Below are 22,198 nucleotides of genomic sequence, written 5' to 3' on the forward strand. Positions count from 1 at the left end.
GTGGCTCAGGTGATTCTTGGCTTGTGCCTACAGAAGTCCAGTCTCTGCTTCCGTCCTCACATGGCCTTACCCTCTTCTCCCTGTCTCTCCTCTGAGGGCCTTTTATAAGAACACTTGTCATTAGACTCAGCGTTCACCAGAAAGCCCAGGATGATCTCATCTTGAGAATCTTAATTACATCTGCAAAGACCTTTTTTCCAAATGAGGTCACATCCACGGTTCTGGTGGTTAGGATGCGGACATATCTTTTGGGACCTGATTGATCAACACACTACACCCTGCGAGGTAGGACGCCCACGTAGGGGATGCAAGAAGTTATTGGCCTTGAATCGATCCAGCTGGGAGGCAATCCCAAAAGGAGGCAAACAAGATAAACCTAGCTATCATGAGCCTGTCCTTCCAAGCATCGCTTAAGTCAGGACGCTGGGTTTTTTGCAAACCTCTCCCCTTTTCTGTCAATCGGTCACCTGCTTACCAGCCCTGTCTCTGCCAACGAAGACTCACTGGAACACAACTGGGAGGATTTACTGACCTGCTGGGGAGAGAGCATTGTCTCTTTTGCCAATACCTTGGATGAGGAGGCATTTATCTTTCAGGAGAGAGGAACTTATTGGTGCCATAAGCTTCAATATGCACATATACCTAATTGTGTGTTAACAGGGCCATGGCTCTAAAGGATCAGGGGCCTCACTACTAGAGCAGCTCTAGCTCTAGTGACCTCTAGCCGAGGGTGAGCAATTTCTTCGCAGTTCCGTCCCCGGTCCAGACACCCACATCAGCTGAGCAGAAAGTCAGCCCCAAGTGGGTACCAGCCATCTCCTTCACCTGCCTCCATGACACTCTTCTTGTCCTTGCTACTTCCCAGATGTGGATGGTCAAAAAAATTTATTGTAATTAGTAGAAAAGTGGTTGAACGTTATTATTACCGGTAATGTTGAAGAAAAGATCGCCATAGTCCCCCATCCAAATATGACTGTTAGTTTTTGCTTTGCACTCATCTATCCATACACCACCTTCCCTTGCTGGCAATAATGATGGACATGCTATCATTTCGTGCTTTGGTTTTTTTTTTCACTTAATTCATTAACTGTTAATGCACATTTGTTGAGCATATATTAAACAGCAAGTTTTACTTTAACATTTCACCGTGATTTATAGTTTCTTTTTTTTTTAATTAATTTATTTATTTTTGGCTGCGTTGGGTCTTCGTTACTGTGCGTGGGCTTTCTCTAGATGCAGCGAGTAGGGGTTACTCTTCATTGTGGTTCGAGGGCTTCTCATTGCGGTGGCTTCTCTTGTTGCGGAGCATGGGCTCTAGGTGTGCAGGCTTCAGTAGTTGTGGCGCACGGGCTTCAGTAGTTGTGCCACGCAGGCTCAGTAGTTATGGCGCCCGGGCTTAGTTGCTCCGCGGCATGTGGGATCTTCCTGGACCAGGGCTCGAACCTGTGTCCCCTGCATTGGCAGGCAGATTCTTAACCACTGCACCACCAGGGAAGTCCTATAGTTTCTATGTAACCATTATAATGATCATTTTTACTGGCTGCCTAATAATCCACTTCTCAACACACCACAATTTAGGTACTAGGAAGGACTTTTGATTGAGTGACAAAGAGTTCTAGTTCTGTTCCATTCCACTGTGTGGGAGCCTTTCCCACAGCACCAAGCAATTCTTGGACATCAGCTGGGTGTCCTACAACTCAACTCATGCCAATCGCAAGCCGAGATTGTCACCTGTGCTTCTGACCAACTAGCGACGGATTAGAGATTCCAACAACACCCTCCTTGGGTTTGATCAATTTGCTAGAGTGGCTGAGAGCAGAGAAACTTTTTCCTTAATAGAGTACCAGCTTATTATAAAAGGATATAACTCAGGAACGGCCAGAGGGAAGAGATGCATAGCGCATCTCTCTGAGTGCACCAATCTCCCTAAACCCTCACGTGTCCGACAACGAGATGCTTTCTGAACCCTCTCCTTCTGGATGTTTATGGAGCTTCATTACATAGGCATGATTGATCAAATCATTGGCCATTGGTGACTGATCAACCTCCAGCTCCTCCCTTCTCCACCAGAGGCTGTGGGGTTAGACTCAAAGTTCCAACCCTCTGATCACAAGGTTGGTCCTCCTGGCAAAGAGCTCCACATCCTTAAGTGCCAATGCCCTTGGGTCTGAAAGTCTCCTCATTAACATACCAAAAGACCCCTTTATTGCTCTCAGCTCTCATCAGGTTGGAAATTCCCAGGGTATTAGGAGCTCTGTGCCAGAAACTGATATGAAGACCAAATATACATTTCTTATTGTAAGTCACAACATCACAGAAAGTAACCCCAAAAAGCTTAAGAAGGGGACCATGCATTGACATCCTCAGTGGACAAGTCAAGCGTAGGATTGGCTTCAGGGGTAACTGAAATCAGATGTCGAAAGGATGCTGCTGGGCATCTGTCTCCACCTCTTAGCCCTGGTTTCTCCAGATCCGGCTTTGCTTTCAGGCAAGCTGTCCCCACATGGGGCAAGATGGCTGCCAGCAGCTGTAGTTTATAATCTACTAGCTAAGCAATCCCGGTAGAAGGAATGCCTCCTTTCCCCAGGAGTCCCAGCAATAGTCCTGGGCTGACTCCCATGAGGATAACATGTCATGTGACCACCTTTAGGCCAATCCCTGTGGCCAGTGGTCTGGCTTCAGTGTGCCTCCCCCACACCCAATCCAGGGCACGGCAGTAACCCCACCCAAAGCACATGCATGGTGGAGCAGAGGTAATTCCTTCAAGTGAGCTTGGGGGTGTTCCCTGGCGGTCCAGTGGTTAGGAATGGGCGCTTCCGCTGCAGGGGGCCCGGGGTCTATCCCTGGCTGGGGAACTAAGATCCCACAAGTCGCACGGTGTAGGCCAAAAATAAAATAAAGTGAGCTCGGGGTGCTGTTGGCAGGAAGGAGGGGTGCCTGGCAGGCAGGAACACACACGTCTCTCCCCGTTGTTGGCTATCTAGGGCCCCCCACCCCCCAAGTTTCTGCTATGATGGAGGATGCAGTACCTGCTGGCTGAGCTGGACTCCCTTCTCCATCCCACTGGGGCAGCTCAGCCTAGTCTAGTTTATATCCCCTGGGGTCTCCACAGGGATTTCGTTTGAGGCGAGGATTCCACGGCTTAAAAACATTTGAAAGCCAGTGGCCCTAGAGCGTCTTAAAGCTCCAAATGTTTGAGAACCTGTGACTTTAAATCTGTCCCTCTCCTGTGACCCTGCCAGGCCACCTCCCCTTGGCCTCATCTCCCCCCCACCCCACCCCCGCCTCATCTTTTTGCTCATCTCCCCTTTCTCCTCTGCACTCTCCATGCCAGCAGTGGGTGGAGAGGCCAGAGGATCTGTGGTGGGGCTGGAAAGATGACGTCAGGACAGAGGCAGGGCCCACACTGCAGCTCTGCGCCCCTCCTTGAGTCCTGCCCTGTCAGACCCTCCCCGCTCCAGCGCAGCAGCAAAGGGAACAGCTCTCCCAGGCCGGCTGGGACTGAGGGGTTTTGTCTGAAAGAAGTCAGCACCTGGCCCTGACTCTCTGGTGTCCGACCCCTCTGCCCTGGCCCAGGTCCTGGCCATCCTGATGGATGTGTTCACAGACGTGGAGATCTTCTGTGACATCCTAGAGGCGGCCAACAAGCGCGGGGTGTTCGTCTGTGTGCTCCTGGACCAGGGAGGCGTGAAGCTCTTCCGGGAGATGTGTGACAAAGCCCAGATCTCTGACAGTCACCTCAAGGTAGGGTCCCGTGACAGTGTAAAAGGTATTTTGTGTTAGAATAGGCTACGCTGTGGTAACGCATGCCTCCATCTCAATGGCTTAACACACATTCCTTTCTTGTTCAAAGTCCAGTTCAGACGGCCCTCCCTCACCTTGTAGCTGCACCACAAGGAATACACGGCCCCCGAGACATAGTGACAGGGAGAGAGAGGGAGGGAGGATTCTGAGGGATGTTTTTAGGACCTGGCCTGGAAGAGATTTCCATCATTCCCGCTCATAGCCCTTTGACCTCACACAGCTCCACTGGGGGCTGGGAAGGATAAAGGGGCCCGACCTCTGCCTTTTCTCCTCTCAGCTGAGGAGACCCGGTGGGTGCACTTCTGGGGCAGTGAGACATCCAGGACCTGTGGGATGCATCTTTAGGGCTCCATGGCCCCAACAGGATGCTGATCCTCTTGGACTTAACCGAACTCCTCACTTCCTTCTTCCAGCAAGGAGAAGGGAAACCCAGAGATGAGGGTTCACTTAGTCACGGCAAATTTGGGGCAGCTAATTCAAGCTCTAACGTGAAACCGCCCACAGCTTTCACAAGCAGACCCAGCTGAACAGCTGACAGGTGGTTTCCTTGGTGACTGCCCCCCAGCTCAGGCAGGTCAGCCCCGGGAGACCCCAACCTCCCCACCTTCCTCCTTCCCTCCCCCTCCACACTGACCGGGATGCAGCTGAGTCCAGGCACCTCCGGTCGCCACAGGCCTCAGGTCCCCGACTGCTGGGTCTGCTTGACGTAACGTGGATCACACGGCCTCAGCATGAGGCCATCGAAACAGGTCCAGAGTCAGTGCGGGCCTTGTCCTCGTGGCCCACACCCGCTGCACCAAGGGACAGTGGGACGTGGCCCTGTTCCCGCCACCCCCAGAGCTTGTGGAGAGGCTGGAAGGAGTGGTTGGAGGCGCTGGGCAACCCCTTCCCAGAGCCCGTCCAGCTACCAGCAGGCATTCTCGGCACCAGAAGCGTCCCGCTGGCCTCTGACAGCCCCCTGCCTCACCTGCCTTTCATTTCTTCAGCTTCCAGGGGTGCTGGCTTGAGGGCTGGAGCGGCGGGTGCCACTGGGGAGGAAAGGGACAAACAGGGCCACAAATTGAGTTGTGGCCACACCTTTTCTTACAGCAATCTAGGGTCCATTGAGGTCTCCACAAAGCCGCCCCCTCTGATTGCACTGGGCCTTCCCTCTGACCAGCCTGGAGTCAGGGACTCATGTCACTAAAGCCACTTACAGGGTGAGGCTGGGCCTGCCAGGCCTCTGTGGGCCATGGGAGCCTGGACTGAGGGCTCTGTGGACACCAGGCCCGCATCTTCCTTCTACTTTCTGCTTTGTTTGAATTCTACCATCTCCCCTTTCTTTTCTTTTCTTCTTTTTGTTTTTCCCCCATTACTCAAATAATGTCAGGACATTGAAGAAAATTTAGAAAATTCAGCCAAGGAAAACATAACAATGGCCCACAATCTCACCAGCTAGCAATAACCCTTCTACTCTTGGCAAGCATCCTTCCAGATGTTTTCTTAGGCAAGTGTGTGTCTCTGGGTACACAATTAGCGAGGATACCTTGACTTCCCTTGCAACAGAACGTTTCCATCCGGAGCGTGGAAGGAGAGGTGTACTGCGCCAAGTCAGGCAGGAAGTTCGCCGGCCAAATCCAGGACAAGTTCATCATCTCGGACTGGAGATACGTCCTGTGCGGATCGTACAGGTGAGCGCTGCGCTTCACCTTCTGTCGGGGCTTTGCGGAGGCCAAGGCCCACAGGCCCACCGGCAACGCCCTGGGGGAGCTGGGGGCTCATCATATACACGAGGCTGGAGGCAGGACCAGCCTGCGTGAAAGGGGAAAATCTGGGCCCTTCCTGGGAGGACTTCGGGGTAGGGAGACACTTCCAAGTGCCTTGGTTTCCCTTTGCGTGGCAATAGGACATAAAATCCTGTTTCCCTCCTCAGATCTCTCAGGTGTGATTCTAAAGCCATGTGATTTGTTTGGTTGTGTATGGGGGCCCCATTTTATTTTTAAAATGTTTGGTTATTTTAATATAGTGAATGTATGGAGATGTAATTCACATGTCAGATACTTCACCCATTTAAAGTGTGCAATTCTTTTTAGCATCACTTTTCTCATCCGTAAAATGGGGATAACAATACTTCCCCTTGCAGACTATTGTTAAGACTCAACGAGATAAAATTTGCAAAGCCTAGTGTAGCTCCCAGCACACAGTAGGTGCTCAGTAAGCGGTTGCTATCAGCCAGCCAAAGCCCCAAGGGAAGGGACACGTAATAGGCAAGACTTGAAAGGGTGTGGGCTGAGAAGACGCTGGTCGTGAAGGGCTGCCCAGCAGAGCAGGCCTGGGCGACGCCCCGTTGGCTGGGGGAGAGGGTGTGTGGGCCCCGAGAGGGCTGGAGAGCACCGAGACAGCCCTCCTCTCACTTCAGAATTGCCAGGGCTTTCTGAGCTGTCACCATGTCCTAGATAAGATTACAAGCGTCACCCTCTGTGGCCCCTGACCACCAGCTTCCTGGCCCCTCCTCCACTTCCCTGTCAGAAGTGTCTCCAAATTTCATGGGACCTCAGGCTGGCACTAGGGACGGGAAGTGGCAGCAGCCCAGCCTAGAAGATAGATAAGCTAAGTTCAGTTCCCAGCTCTGCAGCTTCCTGGCTGGATGACCTCGGGCAAGTCACTGCACCTCTCTGTTCCTTCATTCGCTCACCAGCTATGTAGAGACCTAGTAGATACAGACCAGGCCTGCTGCAGGCATGGAACAGGATGGGGCTCCCTCCTGCAGCTCTGCTCGAACTAGGCGGGTAACCGATAACAAACCCAGGGGAGGGAAGGGGGCCTGGGATGGCGCCAGGGTGCCCCTCTCTGGCTCCCCATTTCCACCTCTTCCTGAGCCTGTTCTCCTCAGCTGTGTGAAGGGCCTGTGGCCTCCACCTCACAGGCTGCAGTAAAGGAAGCTGGGAGGCACTGTCCCTCTGCGAGGGGAAGAGCTGAGGTTTTACAACTAGTGTGCAGGGAGGGGGCTCAGGGACGAGGCAGCCCAGAGGGGACACCTCCAGTGTCCTGGGGCCACTGAGCCCACGTCTGTTTCCACCCACAGCCTCTCCCCTCATCCTCTGCTCCATCCGGGGGCACCTGTGGAAAAGGAGCCCCCCTGCTTCTGATTCTCAGGCCCTGTCTCCAGCCCTTGGTTGTTTGTAAGACGCTGAGGTGGGGCTGAACTCCCCTCCCCAAGTGGCCAAAGCCACCTTATCAGCCTTTTGTTCTTTCCCTAGAGAGGGACAAAGGCCTCTGGGCAGCAAGCACATAAAGCTCAGGGCAGGAGCTCAGCCTAAAACCCTACATCAGGCCTCTGACCTTGACCTCTGACCTTGACCAAGCACCACTAGACCGAGTTCACCACCTGGAGGGCAAGGGTGAGGGCCGGGCCTGGGCAGTTGCCCCAGACCCCAGGAGCCAAGCCTGGAGGGAGGGGTCAGTCAAAGCAGAGGAATTCTCGCTCTCTTTTTTATTAGGTGAAATTCACGATAACATAAATTAACCATTTAAAATGTACAATTCAGAGGCACGTAGTAAAGTCACAGTGTGTGCAACCATCACCACTATCTAGCTCCAAACACTTCCATTGCCCCCAAAGAAACCACGCACCCATTGTACGGGGAGGAAGAACTCTTTTCTTTTTCAGCTACACAGCTTGTGGGACCTTAGTTCCCTGACCAGGGATCGAACCCGTGCTCCCTGCAGTGGAAGCGCAGTGGTCCCGTGCCACCACTGGACCACCAGGGAAGTCCCAGGAAACACTTTTTTCTAATATCCTTCTCGGTTCTCTGGCTGGGGCCCTGTAAAATGGACTGGTGAGAGAGAGATGAACAGGAGAAAAGCAGACAAGTCTATTTAATACAAGTTTTACGTGACACAGGAGCCTTCAAAAGGAAATGAAGACCCAAAGAAATGGTTAAACCTTAGTGTTTTTATATGAGGTTGGATGAAGAACGGACAGCCACGGTAAAACGTGATAGGACGAAAGGGAAGAGCTAAGGGTAGTTACTGGGGGAAACAGAGCAAGGCTGGTCCATTCGGATCCCTCTGAGTCCCCCTGCCCTTGGAGATAAGGATGCTCCTTTCCTTTGGGTACAGGGAGGGCATCTCTCACATGAGGGCCTTGTGACTGGCTTCAGGGAGAAGGGGGAGGCCAGAGAGTCCTTCCTGCACCTGCTTCTCAAATTCCTTCAGCTCAAAATAACGTCTTTTGTCAGAGTGGCATACACAGACGTGGGGATGACACATCCACAGCCCCTCCACCACTAAGCGGTCACTTCCCCTTCCCCATCTTTGAGCAACCAGTTGTGCGACTGGCAAGTGGCTTACTTAGCCATTACAAAGATTTCCATACATTTGAAAAGGACAGAGAAAGAAATTCTGAAAGGAGATGAAGAGGGGGGAAGCCTCTCCTCTTATTTTCAATAAGGAGAATTAACTCTCTCAGGTTTCATTTGTATTTGCCCTTGAGCTCATCATGCAGGGGTGGCCTTGCCCTTGGAAGGGGCAGAAGGAAGCATAACCACCTTGCTGAGCTTTGTGCCAGGCCCTGGGCCAGGTGCGATCAGACCTTTAGTAAGGATTTAATCTTCGTGACTTCTTTTTTTTTTGGCTTGCCACATGGCATGCGGGATCTTAGCTCCCCAACCAGGGAGCAAACCCATGCCCCCTGCAGTGGAAGTGCAGAGTCCTAACCACTGGACAGCCAGGGAAGTCCCTTAATCCTCGTGACATTTTGAGGGAGGCATTATTCTTCTAAATGACAGATGGGAACTGAGGCACAGAGAGGCTAGGTGATTGGGTCAGGGTCACCAGCTTCCTTGACTAGGATCTCCAGCTCGTTAGTGCCTGCCGAGGCCAGGTCGGGCTTGATATGGGAGGTACCAGGAGGAGGGTGGCAGTGGGCTTGAAGACATGCCGGGCCATTCCTGGGAACTGTGGAGAATCCAGCTTCTGGAGGGAGGGCAGGACAACTATAATGTTTTTGCTCTCAACATTCAAAGGTGATCTGTTTGCCAGCCTTTCAGAGGATCCTTTTCCCTGGGACCCTTAGAGCTGTTTCCAATAAAAACAAAAGATCAATCAGAAAAGCCTTCACCCCATCCTTTCAGTCCACCTGTCTCTGGGCCCCTCCCTCTGGTTGCACACAGTTTTCCCAAACTGAAGGGCTCTGTCCATTTCTCTGGCTGAGTCGCGGGGGTGGGAGTGGGGAGGGTGTGCATTTCAACATTTCAGCTCTTGTTGAGGGTCTCACCAGCACAGGGCTGTGCCACATGCTGGGGACACAGAACTCCTCTCTCTCCTTAGGAAATGTAGATGAATGACCACAGGGTGCGGTATGGTGTGTGCTCTAAGATCAGCATGAGCTAAGAAAGTGCTCTGGGGTCAGCCAGGAGGGAGCTCCCACTTCTGCCGGCAGGTCCAGGAGGCTGGATTGAGGCTTGGAGGATGAAGAAGTTTGGGGCGGGGGCGAGGTGCAAAATCAGGCAGCTGCAACAGCATGAGCGACGGCATGATATCAGCATGGCCTTCCAACGGGCTCCTGAGTCCATTCCTGTCCTGACCCCTGCTGCCACCCTGGGCTTTACCAGAAACAGAAAGATTTTTAAACACAAACAAGATCAAATCACTTCCATCCTTAAAATCCTTCGATGCATGTCACTGCTCCTGGGGGGAAAGAAACCCACCTTCTTACCGCGGCCCCTGTCCTAGCAGAGCTCTTCCTCCCCTCCTCTGTGTTGCAGCCACACTGGCCTCTCCCCAGGTCTTTCAGGCCTCAGGGTCTTTACACTTGCCGTTTATTCCCTTTGCTGGACAGCTCAATCCTGTTGTCCTTACCCTGCTAACTCATCTTGCCGGAGGCAGCTTCCAGACCATTCCCTAGAGACCTTTCCTGTGAACTTGTTTAGCCAAGATTTAAGAAAGATGACGTCGGGGCCTGAGCTGGGTCTCTTTTCTTTTCTATTGCTTCCTGGCAGGAAGTACAGTTAATACAGTGCCGGTATGTTTATACATGACCATAAATATTTGTTGAATGAATGGATGTTCATGTTAGGTCCTGGCCATCCAGTATGGCTAGAGGAATACAACTTTTGAAACTGTGCATCCCTGTCTATGAAATTGATTTAGTGGCTGATCCCCAGAATTCTTCAAAAATGAAATAGGACAGAACAAAAGTAATCAGAGCACCGAGGTAAAGGATGTTCTGGAGCTTGTTGTGAGGTTATGTACGTATCTGTGTCTGTGAGGAGGTTACAGTGTCTCAATAAGATGTATTTCTCCAAGAACAGCCAAGATGAGTCTGAAGAAGAACAGGCAGGGCGGACTTGCCCTTGCAGATGGAGCTGTGGTAACCAAGACAATGTGGCATTGGGTGAAGGACACACACAAAGTGACAAATGGAACAGAACAGAAAGCCCAAACACAGATTCCCACATGACAGGGCATGTCAGAGCAGTGGGGAAAGGTGAAACCGGAAAAAAAAATGCTCCATGTGAGAAGTTGGATTCTACTTCACACATACACACTCACACATGCGGTGCACACACACAAAATCACCTCCTAATAGATTAAAAGAACTTAAGTGTCAAAAACAAATTTTAAGACTCTTAGTAGAAAATATAGACGAATGTCTTTTAGACCTTAGGATAAGGATTAGGTGCCATAACATAGCCCCCCCTCTGTGTTAAACAGAACACAAAAAAGCATTAACTGTAAAAGATTGCTAAATCTGACTGTATTACAATTAAGAACTCTGGTTCCCTCAAAGACAGCTCAAAGAATGTGAAAAGTCAGATTACAGACTGGGAGCAGGTTTTCATGATGCCCTGACAAGATTAGTGTCAAGAATCACAATGAACTCCCACAAACCACAAAAGAAACAGAACAATGAAAGTGTGGGGTGGGGGTGGGGGAGGTGAGAGCAGGCGTTTCACGGAGAGGAAACACACGAAAAGATGTTCAGCATCCTCAGTGACCAGCAAAATGCAAATCAAGGCTAGAATGAGTTAACCATTTTATACCTATTCAGCAAAAAAAAAAAAAAAAAAAAAAATTGGGTTGGCCAAAAAGTTCATTTAGGTTTTTCCATAGCATCTTACAGAACAAGCTGAACAAACTTCTGCCCAGCCAGTAAGAAGCCTGACAGTACAAAGAGTGCATTTACAAATCTCTACACTGCTGATGGGATTGCAAATCGGTACAGTGACTTTGGAAAGAGTGTGGCATTTTCTCTAAAGCTGAACATTCACCTAGCTTTATCCAGCAATTCCACTCCTAGGTGTATTTCCAAGAGAAACGGGTCCGCAGGGCAGTGGAAGACGGGTATAAGAGTGTTTACAGAAGCACTGGTCACAACAGGAGAACCATGGGAACAACCCAGATGCCTCTCAATGAGAGAATGTATGAATAAACCATGATATAGCCCCCAGTGGAATATCATACAACAGTCAAAGACAAGTGAAGTACAGCAACAAGAGATAACATGGATAAACTGCAATGCTGAAGTGAAAAAAAATCCCCAAAGATTAATCCCCAAAGATATATGTTAAAAACAACGAAAATAGAAATATTTACAGTTGTTCCTCCGCATCTGTGGGGGATTTAGATACCAAAATCTGAGGATGCTCGAGTGCCTTATATAAAATGGTGTAATATTTGCATATAACTTACCCATATCCTCCTGAATACTTTAAATCATCTCTAGATTACTTATAATACCTAATACAACGTAAATACTATGTAAAGAGCTGCCAATGGGGCAAATTCAAGTCTTGCCTTTTGAAACTTTCTGGAAAATTTTTTTCTGAATATTTTCCATCTGTGGTTGGTTGAATCGTCGGATGCGGAACTCGAGTATATGGAGGGCTGACGGTACTTTCAAGAGTATAGAAAACTTTTTCTTACTATAGAAAAAGGAAAGTTTGGGAACCATGACACAGGCTTCTGGGTGATGACTTCCTCTATTTGGGGGAAACTGGATGGGTTCCTAGGAGGGACCATGTGATTAGATGCTGGTTATTGTCAATGCTAGCTTTTTATTTTAGGTGATGGGTTCATAGGTGCTTATTAGATTATTTAAAATAACTAAGTAAAGGGATTTCCCTGGTGGTCCAGTGGTTAGGACTCTGCACTTTCACTGCCAAGAGCCCGGGTTCAATCCCTGGCCGGGGAACTAAGATCCCACAAGCCGCTTGGCGTGGCCAAAAAATAAAATAAAGCTGCAGAAATGTAAATGGGCCATTAATAGATCAATGATGAGAGTGGGTCTTGAGCCAAAAATTATGATTAAATCAACTATCTGTACTTAAGGGCCAAAAAAACAATAAAAATAAAATGTAATTCTTACCATGGGTGGTGATAAAAGAAAGTGTAAAAGCTAGAGCACAGGATGAATGGACATGTGGGGTGTAGAGGAGGGAAACCCATGAGCAGCGAGCAGGGTCAGGGGATGGCACTCAGGTGGTGCAGGGATACACAAGGGGCACAGGGGCACAGAGGGTGCATGGGGGCCTGAAACACTGCCAGGGCACCTTTGGACCTGCCTTTTTTTTGGGTGGGGGGCCATGTGGCGGGAGGGATCCTAGTTCCCTGACCAAGGATTGAACCCATGACCCCTGGAGTGGAAGTACAGGGTGTCTCAACCACTGGACCGCCAGGGAAGTCCCCTAGACCTGCTTTGTTAAGAAAGCATGCAGTTGCTTGTTCTAATCTAGCCTGATTCCAAAGAACACAGGGCGATTGATTTCTTCGTGTAGCCAAGAGTCCGGCTGTCCCAGAGTTTGCTGCCTTCCCCATCACCTGGTTGGCCAGAGGCACGGTATCAGCTGCTCACCTCTCTGGGGTGCATGGGTGGCTCCTGGGCAGGAGGTGAGGTTTAAACAAAGCCTCACTGCTCTTCCCAGGATTGCTCCGGCCTTGCGTGGGCCCTGCCCTGCCTCACAGAGCAGGGGACTCCAGAAGCTGGGTCCGCCTTTTGGTGGCAAGACACGCGGGCTGGGGGCTGGGGGCTGGGGGCTGGAGGCTGAGACTCTTGGTTGGGTCCTTTCTGTCCCCCACAGTGACCCTGTCCCCCTCTGACCATGCTGTCCTCATTGCTCCCCACGCCTAGGTCCACAGTATTAGGGACCCAGGAATCTCTCAAATGATGTTCTTGGTGGGTCTCCTGTGCTGCCACCAGGCTTTTTTGCGGGGAGTGGGGTGATGAGGGGAGTTTCCCATTAGAGATAGAAAGGAATCTGTTTAAATTAGGGAATCATAAAAGGTAACACACAAATGCCTTGAACATTTTGTTTCCATTTAAAATGTGTAAATGGAGAGAAGGCCAAGGCCTCTGCTTAAGGGCGGCCTCCCGTGGGTGTCTGGGCAAGCCCACTGATGCGGCATCTTTCCCATCCTGTGGGCTCACCCCTGTGTTCTCCTTTCCATCCCCCAAAGAGCACAGGAGTCTTCCCCCCACTCGCACCCCTTCCGGCCCATTTGCCTGAAAACTGGGCTACACCCTTCAGCTTTTCATGGAAATACAGCCCTTCCTTCCAAGGAGCAGCCCCAGACTGCTAACCTATTTGGTTAGAAGAGGCAGGTGTCACACCTGTCACAGGTGGAGCCGCTAAGGCCCCAGCAGCTGGTGACTCACATCAGCACAGAATTGGGGACACTGGCGCTCGGCCCCTTTGGGCCTCCACAGGGATCTTCTAAGGGGCCATAATCTGCGCACCAGGAAGGAACACTGACCGGAGGCCCAGATTCACTCTGCATCTTAGCTACTCCCCTGCAAACACTTGCTGGTCTCTGAGCTTCAGTTCTCCCATCTGTGGGAGGGGAGGGTTTGGGCCTGGGTGGAAGCAGCCGGCGCGGAGAAGCGGTGGGCACGCGTTAGTGGTCCTTCGGGCGCAGGGTGCCCAAGCCCTCCCCATCCCCAGCCCTCACTCTCTCTCCTCTCGCCTCCAGCTTCACCTGGCTCTGTGGGCATGTGCACAGAAACATCCTCTCCAAGTTCACGGGCCAGGCAGTGGAGCTGTTTGACGAGGAGTTCTGCCACCTCTACGCCTCCTCCAAGCCCGTGATGGGCCTCAAGTCGCCCAGGCCGGCCGCACCCCTCCAGCCCAGAGCAGCCCCCGGCCCCCGACCCGGCCGCCTCAGTGGCAGTAGCTGCTCCACCAGCGACGGCACGTCCTCCAACCCCTTCAGCAGCCTGTCGACAGGCAGCAACCCCCAGAACCGGAGTCTGTCCACGTCCTCGGGGCCCGGCAGCCCCCTGGTCCCAAACCCACCTCTGGCCCCTAGGTTCCAGCCCTATCATGGCCCTTGGAGGGCCCTGACCTCACAGGCCCACTTCTCCCCGAGGCCCCATGATGGCCTGTTCGCTCTCTACAGCAACCTCAATGGCTACAGGCCTACGCGGCTGCAGGTCGAGCAGCTTGGCCTGGTGCCCAGGGTGGCCCACACCTGGAGGCCCTTTCTACAGGCCTCCCCGAATTTCTGAAGGGTCCCTTCCTCCAGCTGACCTCCCCAGGGCCAAAGCTGGGCATTCTTGGATTTTCTGGCTCAAGGACCCTACCTTAATCAGTGGCCCTTTGAACTAAAGGCACTTGGACGAAACCATTGCCTGTGTTTGAATGTTCCCAGGCCTCAGACGGTTCGCTTCCTGACCCCCACACTTCCCTGGGTTCCCCTCTCTAGTATGGCCTATGCAGCACATTCCAGAAGTTTCCAGGGAGGTGGCGGGCAGGGAGCTAGAGGACAAAATCATGAAAATAGAGCCCCTTTCTCCAAAGAGCAGCCAGTGCTTTCATATTAACATTTTCCAAATCTCTGTAATGTGAGAAGGGGCTGATGCAGCCCGAGTTTTACATATGGATAAACTGAGGCACTGAGAGCCAGGGGGTAGGTGTGACCAAGGTACTCCTGTGTCCCAGTGCCCAGGGGTGGTCTGCTCCCCAGAGATTCTGGAGAGACAGATTCAGGAGTAAGTATGGGGACATTCTAGATGTTCCTGGGAGGGGAGGTAAACTCCTCCTCCCTGGAAGAGCATAATACTAGAGTATCCCCGGCCCGATGAATGAGGGATGAGGCCCCAGAACCTGCCACTGTAAGTTATGTGTGGCTGGTTGAAAGGGTGGCCACCAAGGGTGGAGCAAACCAAGGTATCTAGGGGATGGACATGGACAAGGCAGTTGGGCAGCTCAGGTTTTTGCTCTGAAGAGCCTTGGGCTGGCCTGGAGGTCCCTGGAGTCTGGGCTGGAACCCAGGGGTTTGAGTTGTCAGATCTGGGAATGGCCCTGCAGCAGTGCTTCAGGAAGCCTTGAGCAACCAATGAGGACCCCGCATTGACCTTGCAGCTCCCAGGCTTAGTCAGCTACCTCCAGATCCAGGCCCCTCACCAGTCTCATCATTCTTTCCTTCTCAGTCACAGCACGTCCTGTTTGTTGCTGGGGTGGTAATAGATGCTAAGGCCACAGCGTTGCTGGGGTAGAAAGAACACAGGATGCTGAGGGAGCACAAAGGAGGGCCAGCCAGCCCAGCTTGGGAGGCCAGGGGACACTTCCAAGAGAAGCGACAGGTAACCCAAGACCTAAGGAACAAGGCTGTATGGCTGGGGCGAGGGATGCGACTTGGGCTGTTTCAGTCCAAGAGAAGCAGGGGCAAAAGCCCCACACATGTCTTTTGGTTTCCATGTCCTCCACCGCCACCAAGTCGTCTCAGCAAATGTCTTCCTGTTGCCCTTCTCCGGCTCAGAAGCTTTGCCTTTGCTGCGGAGGCTGGAGGGACAATCCTTCCTCCTGGTGGCCTCTGAATCCTGATGCACATGGCATCCCGAGTCGTGCTCTGCAGAGGGCATCTCCCTGCAGCCCAGCCCTGTTTGTATTTGTCCAACACTCCTGGCAGAGGCAGAGGCAGAGGCATCTTTGCTTTTGTTTTAAACTGTGTTTCTGTCCTCACTTCACCTTTTTATTCCTTAGTTCCTGAAAATCCAACAATAACACCAAAAGCCCTTTGGCTGCTGAAGGTTGTTTTTTTTTAAAAAAATAAATCCATTTATTTATTTATTTTTGGCTGCCTTGGGTCTTTGTTGCTGCATGTGGGCTTTCTCTAGTTGCAGCGAGCAGGGGCTACTCTTCGTTGAGGTGTGCAGGCTTCTCATGCGGTGGCTTCTCTTGTTGCAGAGCATGGGCTCTAGGCGTGTGGGCTTCAGTAGTTGCAGCACGTTGGCTTCAGCAGTGGTGGCTCCCGGGCTTCAGAGCGCAGGCTCAGCAGTTGTGGCGCACGGGCTTAGTTGCTCCGCGGCATGTGGGATCTTCCCAGCCCGGGGCACGAACCCGTGTCCCCTGCCTTGGCAGGCAGATTCTTTACCACTGCACCACCAGGGAAGCCCCTCCTGAAGGTTTTTTAAAACCCGGTCCTGATGACCGCCGTCATGAGGTTAGAATGACCAGGGCTGTGGAGTGTCCTAAGCTTGATTTCACAGCCTGACGAGAAAGCTTTGGGAAGGTAAAGCTTGCTGGGGTGCCCAGAGCTCCACAGGTGGGCTCTGTCCCCACGTCCGGCTTGGTCTGGGTGGAGAGGGGGTCTGCAGCCAGAACAAGCCCTCCTCCTCCACCGGCCAGTTTCCCCTCTGCAGTCGTCTTAGGGGTTTGCGAGTATTGTTTTTCCTCCTCTGAGCACCTTGTCACTTCCTCGTGATCCCAGCCGGCCGGGAAGTTAGGTTTGGTTGGCTTTGGCCAGTGGAATGCGAGCTGAAGTGTTGAGGACTGCTTCCAGCTTTTAAGCACTTGGGTGCAGATGGCCTTACCTCAAGATGGAGCCCCTTTCACCAGCCCAGGTTTCTAGGAGACTACAAAGAACAGGACACGCCTGCCGCACTGACCTGCGGTGGCTAAGTGGTATGAGCAAGAAATAAACTTTTGCTGTTTAAGCCACTGAGAGTTGGGGCTGTTTCTTACTGCACCATGATCCAGCCTAGCCTGACTGAGAAAATCTCGGGACCCACTGATGTGAGGCTGGGCCGTTCCTTTGTGGGACTGGACTCTCCAGGGCCCCCAGCCTTGGGCTCTTGTCCCAAAACATTATTTCCACCAGGGGACTACGTGGCTTTTACACACCTGGCAAGGCAGTGCTTGAAAGCCAAAGCAAGTCCTTATCCAAGTTTCCAATCCTCCCAAACCCAGTTTTGCCCAGCTTTAATTCTGCTCCAGGCAGGACTCACACCTGCAACTGCCTTGGCAGGCCTGTTTGCTGGGGGCCATCCTGAGACGTACAGAGTCTCTCCTACAGTGTGAAATTCAACGACAGCAGTGGAGTGCCCACCATGTGCCAAACAGATTTCAGCAACAGGCAAAGAGACCCAGCCTCACATCTGTCCTGGAGAATGCCAGAGTCAGCTGGGGGCGGCGCCCATGAGAACCACCACCGTGAAAAACATGAGAGAATGGGAATTCCCTGGTGGTCCAGTGGTGAGGACTCTGCGCTCTCACTGCCGAGGGCCCGGGTTCGATCCCTCGTTGGGGAACTAAGATCCCACAAGCTGCGCGAGGCGCTGCCCCCCAAAAAAAGAACATAAGAGAATGAAATTGTATGATGGTCATGTTCAGGGGGGGACACGGTGGAAACACAGTCCCCAACCAGGGATCAGGGATACTATTACCCACCTGTAGGGTTATCAGCCAGGACTGGGGTGTTGATTGGAATGAGCATCCCTTCCCCTCAGGCCTCCCTCTCCTAGAAATGATCTGTGGCATCCATTGGTCCTCACCAGATCTCCCTATCTGTATTGTAAGAGGCCCCCCATGGGTGGTCCCGCACACAATGGATGCTAACTGACTGGTCAAGGAGCTTTGCTCCTGAGGGGGTCAAACATTCAGACACCCCAGGATGACCTGTACTCGCCCTCACCTTGACCTGGGCTCCCTGCCTCTCCTCTGCTGGCCCTGCTGGCCTGGCCTAGAAGTGCTAGAGCCGCATCTTCACATGATTCATTTTCTGGACTCAGTCCAAAAAGCTGTTGGACACAGAGAAACTGTCACTCATTTTCTCAGCTTCCTCCTGAAGAGGAAAAACTGTCATCAGAGAATGCAAATATTGCAGACATACGTACGAGTATAAACGACCTTTTTCCCTGGTTGCTCACTGCATATCCACTAAGATAGACATGCTGCCTCCCAGGGACTCCATACTTCACTCCTCTGCAGGGTGTGGTGAGTGAGGGTGTCCACACGATGATGTGCCAGCCTGAGTGGACAGAGAGGCCCAGAGGAGGTGGCGTAGCATGAGGCTGCAGTGTGTGCACAAGGCCAAACGTGAGGGGAGGGTGGAATCCAGCTCTCATAAGTGTGCTTGCCAAGGCCACCTTCCTCCACTGCCTGCTCACCGCGCCAGGCAAATTCACACAGACACCTTCTAGGCCGGTGGGCTGGGCTCTGAGAACAGAGTTTCTAGACCCACCCACTGAAATGGTTGCTAATGAGGAAGCCCCAAGCTCTCTGAACCTCATTTTCCCTGTGATCCTGAAGCGCACAAGCCAGGCCTCTCCCCTGACTTTTCAGAAATGGTGAGGACCCGTCCACTGGGGCTGCTATAACGAAATACCAAAGACTGGGTGGCTTCTAAACCACAGACATTTCTCACAGTTCTGGAGGCCGCGACTCCAAGATCAGGGTGCCGGCATGGCTGGGTTCTGGGGAAGGCCTTCTTCCTGGTTTGCAGGTGGTCACCTCTCACTGTGTCATCACATGGTGGAAGGGACAACCTAGCTCTCTGGGGCCTCTTTTCTAAGAGAACAAATCCTACTAATGAGGGCTCCATGCTAATGACTTAATCACCTCTCAACGGCCCTGCCTCCTAACACCATCACCTTGGGGATTATGTTTCAACATGAGAATTTTGGGAGGACACAAACATGCAATCTATAGCAAAAGGTCATAAGCATAGAAGGTATCTGAGAGAAAAAGAAATGAGTAAGAAGTCCTCTCAGGGGATGGGAACATCCCTTGTTTGGAAGAGAGTGTATTTATTTGCCAGGGCTGCCGTAACAAAATACCACGGACTCAGTGACTTAAACAGCAGACGTTTATATTCTCACAGTTGTGGAGGCTGAAGTCCGGGATCAAGGTGTCAGCAGGACTGGTTTCTCCTGAGGCCTCTCTCCTTGGCTCGCAGATGGCCATCCTCTTGCTGTGTGCTTATGTAGTCTTTCCTCTGTCCATATGCATCCCTAGTGTCTTTTTTTTTTTTTTTTTTGCGGTACGCGGGCCTCTCACTGCTGTGGCCTCTCCCGTTGCGGAGCACAGGCTCCGGACGCGCAGGCTCAGCGGCCATGGCTCACGGGCCCAGCCGCTCCGCGGCATGTGGGATCTTCCCGGACCGGGGCACGAACCCGTGTCCCCTGCATCGGCAGGCGGACTCTCAACCACTGCACCACCAGGGAAGCCCCCTAGTGTCTTTTTGTGTGTGTCCAAATTTCTTTTCCTTATAAGGACACCAGTCAAATTGGATTATGAATTTAAGGAGATGAAGTTGACCAAGTATGGACTTTTGATGGCTTATTTTATGTGTCAACTTGACTGGACCATGGGGTGCCCATGTATTTGGCCGAACATTGTTCTGGGTGTTTCTGTGCGGGTGTTTTTGGATGAGATAAACATTTAAAATGGTAGTGTAAGTAAAGCAGATTGCCCTTGCGAACGCGGGTAGGCCTCCCCAATCAGCTGAAGACCTGACAACAAAAAGGCTGACTCTCCCTCAGGTAAGAGAGAGTTCCTCCTGCCTGACTGCCTTCAAACTGGGACATAGGTTTTTCCTGCCATCAGACTCAAACTGAAACACTGGCTCTTCCTGGGGCTTGAACCTGCTGGTCTTTAGAACTAGACCACTGGCTCTCCTGGGTCTCCAACTTGCCGACTCAACCTGTAGGTCTTGGAACTTGACAGCTTCCACAACTGTGTGAGCCAATTCCTCATAATAAATCTCTCTGTACATAAGTAGCTATAGATATAGACAGATAATATAGACACAGAGATGCAGATACACATACAGCTATAGATACACACATCCTATTGGTTCCGTTTCTCTGGAGAATCCTGACTAATACAGATTTTGGTGCCAGGAGCTTAAAGGTCTTATCTCCTAATACGGTCATATTCTGAGGTACTGGGTTAGGGCTTCAACGTATGCCTTTTAGGGGGACACAATCAGGCATAAGAGGCAGGCCTCCCGTGTCGGCCCACGTGGCCAGAGGAGCCCCGGCTCTGTACACCCACCTACAGCTGCTCGCCCTCCGCCCCCACACACTCCCCGGCCGCGCTGCAGGACAGCGGGCACCTGCATCACCTCAGCTGGGCCTCCGGAGGTGGCCCTTCTCAATACAAACTGCTCCTCTCTACCAGCAGAGCCAGCACTTGCTTCTGGTGGCCGGCTGCTCTTCGAGAACGGCGGCCCTAAAGTGGAAAGGTCCCAGGGCCGGCTCCCCGATTTTTCCCCCCAACGCCCACAGCTGTGCTGTCCTCCCAGCGCAGCTCCTGTGAGAGGCACACCAGCACTGCTGCTCTGGGAGCCCTCCCTGTGGCCACGGTATGAAGCAGCATCCAGTTCAGAGTTCCCTGGCTGAATGATTCTGTCCTCCGTCCTTGGAGGCCAGCCCTGGCTTCCATTCCCAAAGGGCCTGAATTCATGTATTTAACCACACGCTTACCCCCAACCCTGTCCCCCAGTATGCCAGGGGCTGGGCAGCCCGCATGGGTGGAAACAGCGGTGTCCCAGCTCCCAGAGGGCTTATGTGATGGTGCCAAGAGCCTCCCTGCCTCCAGCGTTTGCAGTTCCCTGATCGGTGGTTTGCTGGGTCTACAAGGGAATGAAGGCGGAAGGAGAGATCGAGCTGAGACCTGAAAGTAAGGAGGACTCACCTGTGCACAAGGCAGGAGGGGCAGTGGGCAAAGCCGTCAAGAGTTTGGCCTTTTCCAGGTGGGAAAGCCCTTCAGGGTAACAAACTCCTCAACAGTGTGGATTCCCCAAAGCGTTGGGAGCTCTCAGTGACTTGAGTTCACCTCCACCCTCCACGTTAGTGCTCGTTATCTCCTAGACCCAGAAAACACATATTGCACGAAGCTGAAAGGTTGTTTAACACGTAGAAAGTGAAACCAGATTTATCGGCTTAAAGCACAACCCTAAACCAGCCATTCCCGGGCTCAGAGACCTTTCATAGCTCAGTATATCCCACACCAAGTCAAGTTCCCTACCAGGCACTCAAGATCATCCATCATTTGACACCGGTTTACCCGCCCAGCCTCATTACCCACCACATCCCTTCACACCACTAACCTGGATGACCAGCCTTCATGTCCTCCAGGCCTTGGCTGCTCTCATCCCTCCACTGCGAAACCTCGCGGGCCTGCCTTCCATTCTCTGCAGAGGCTGCTACAAACCACCCCCTCACCAAGTCCAGCTCAGATGTTACCGCCTTCGTGAAAACCCCCTTCCTCTGCACTCCTGCGCTGTCAAGTCCTCCCTCCTGACCTTTATTTGCCACTTATGTGGATGTCCTATTACGTCTACTAGAGATGGAAGCTCCTTGGAAATAGGTCTTGTCTAATATGTATAAAATGGATAACTAATAAGAACCTGCTGTATAAAAAAATAAAAATTAAAAAAAAAAAAAGATGAATTTCTCAAGCTTTTTCAGTCCACGATACCAAGCCAAGGCCCTTCCACAAACTTGGGCTCTATTAGATGACTTGCCAGAGACAGAATTATGAATTCCTGGTAATTACTAATGAAATTAGAAATGAAGTCCTTACCATTTGATTCAAGTCATTCCAATTCTGAAGACTAACACCAGTTATAAGAACAGATCAATGATATTCTGAAACTTTGTTTTTTTAAAAAAACAAACCCAAAAAACCTCAGTTACTGGGAGAAAACTGATCCCCTTTAGCCATGCAAAGCATGAGAAATGACCTTAAGTCCTTGGTTCTCTGTCAACCTTACTGTTCTCTAGCACACCCAGCCGTCTTTGTTCACAGCAAAGCTTAGACTCTTTACTTACAATCTCTCTCTCACCTGTGGATCACACCTGAGTAGGAAAACTTTTGCACCTTTTGTTTAGGATAAAGCAATTCTGTGGTCCTTCTCCCTAGGGATTCCATTCAAAGTCTCATTTCCCTCCAGCTTCTATAGAGATTGCCTTACTGTCAGTAAAATCATTCAGCTTTTGCCCTGGGTTGATTATGTATCAAGGGCTATGTTTGATGATTCGGAAAGAAAGGAGACATTGTCACTATCCTCATGTAGCTCACTGCCTAATGAAAAGGACAGAAAAGTTAAACGTGTCACAGGTGGAATGTCACAGGTAAGCACAGGGTACTAAGGGGGCGCGTAGAAAGGGATCCAAACTGAGACTTAG

General features: G+C 51.6%; 1 protein-coding gene across 3 annotated transcripts in view; it reads left to right on the forward strand.

Moving 5' to 3' along the window:
* Positions 1-21,372, forward strand: part of FAM83A (family with sequence similarity 83 member A) — a 28,545-nt gene extending 7,173 nt beyond the window's left edge. Inside the window, exons 2-5 of one of the 3 annotated variants that reach the window (XM_060127935.1) lie at positions 3,577-3,744; positions 5,350-5,474; positions 20,511-20,687; positions 21,146-21,372. In XM_060127935.1, the coding sequence (XP_059983918.1) occupies positions 3,577-3,744; positions 5,350-5,474; positions 20,511-20,685 (468 nt within the window). In that variant the 3' untranslated portion in view covers positions 20,686-20,687; positions 21,146-21,372. Of the gene's footprint in view, positions 1-3,576; positions 3,745-5,349; positions 5,475-13,755; positions 15,121-20,510; positions 20,688-21,145 lie in introns of those variants that run through there. The other 2 variants (XM_060127933.1, XM_060127934.1) reach the window with 2 other exon arrangements.
* The last annotated feature ends 826 nt before the right edge of the window (positions 21,373-22,198 follow it).

The sequence above is a fragment of the Lagenorhynchus albirostris genome, chromosome 17, assembly GCF_949774975.1.
Source record: "Lagenorhynchus albirostris chromosome 17, mLagAlb1.1, whole genome shotgun sequence".
NCBI lineage: Eukaryota > Metazoa > Chordata > Mammalia > Artiodactyla > Delphinidae > Lagenorhynchus > Lagenorhynchus albirostris.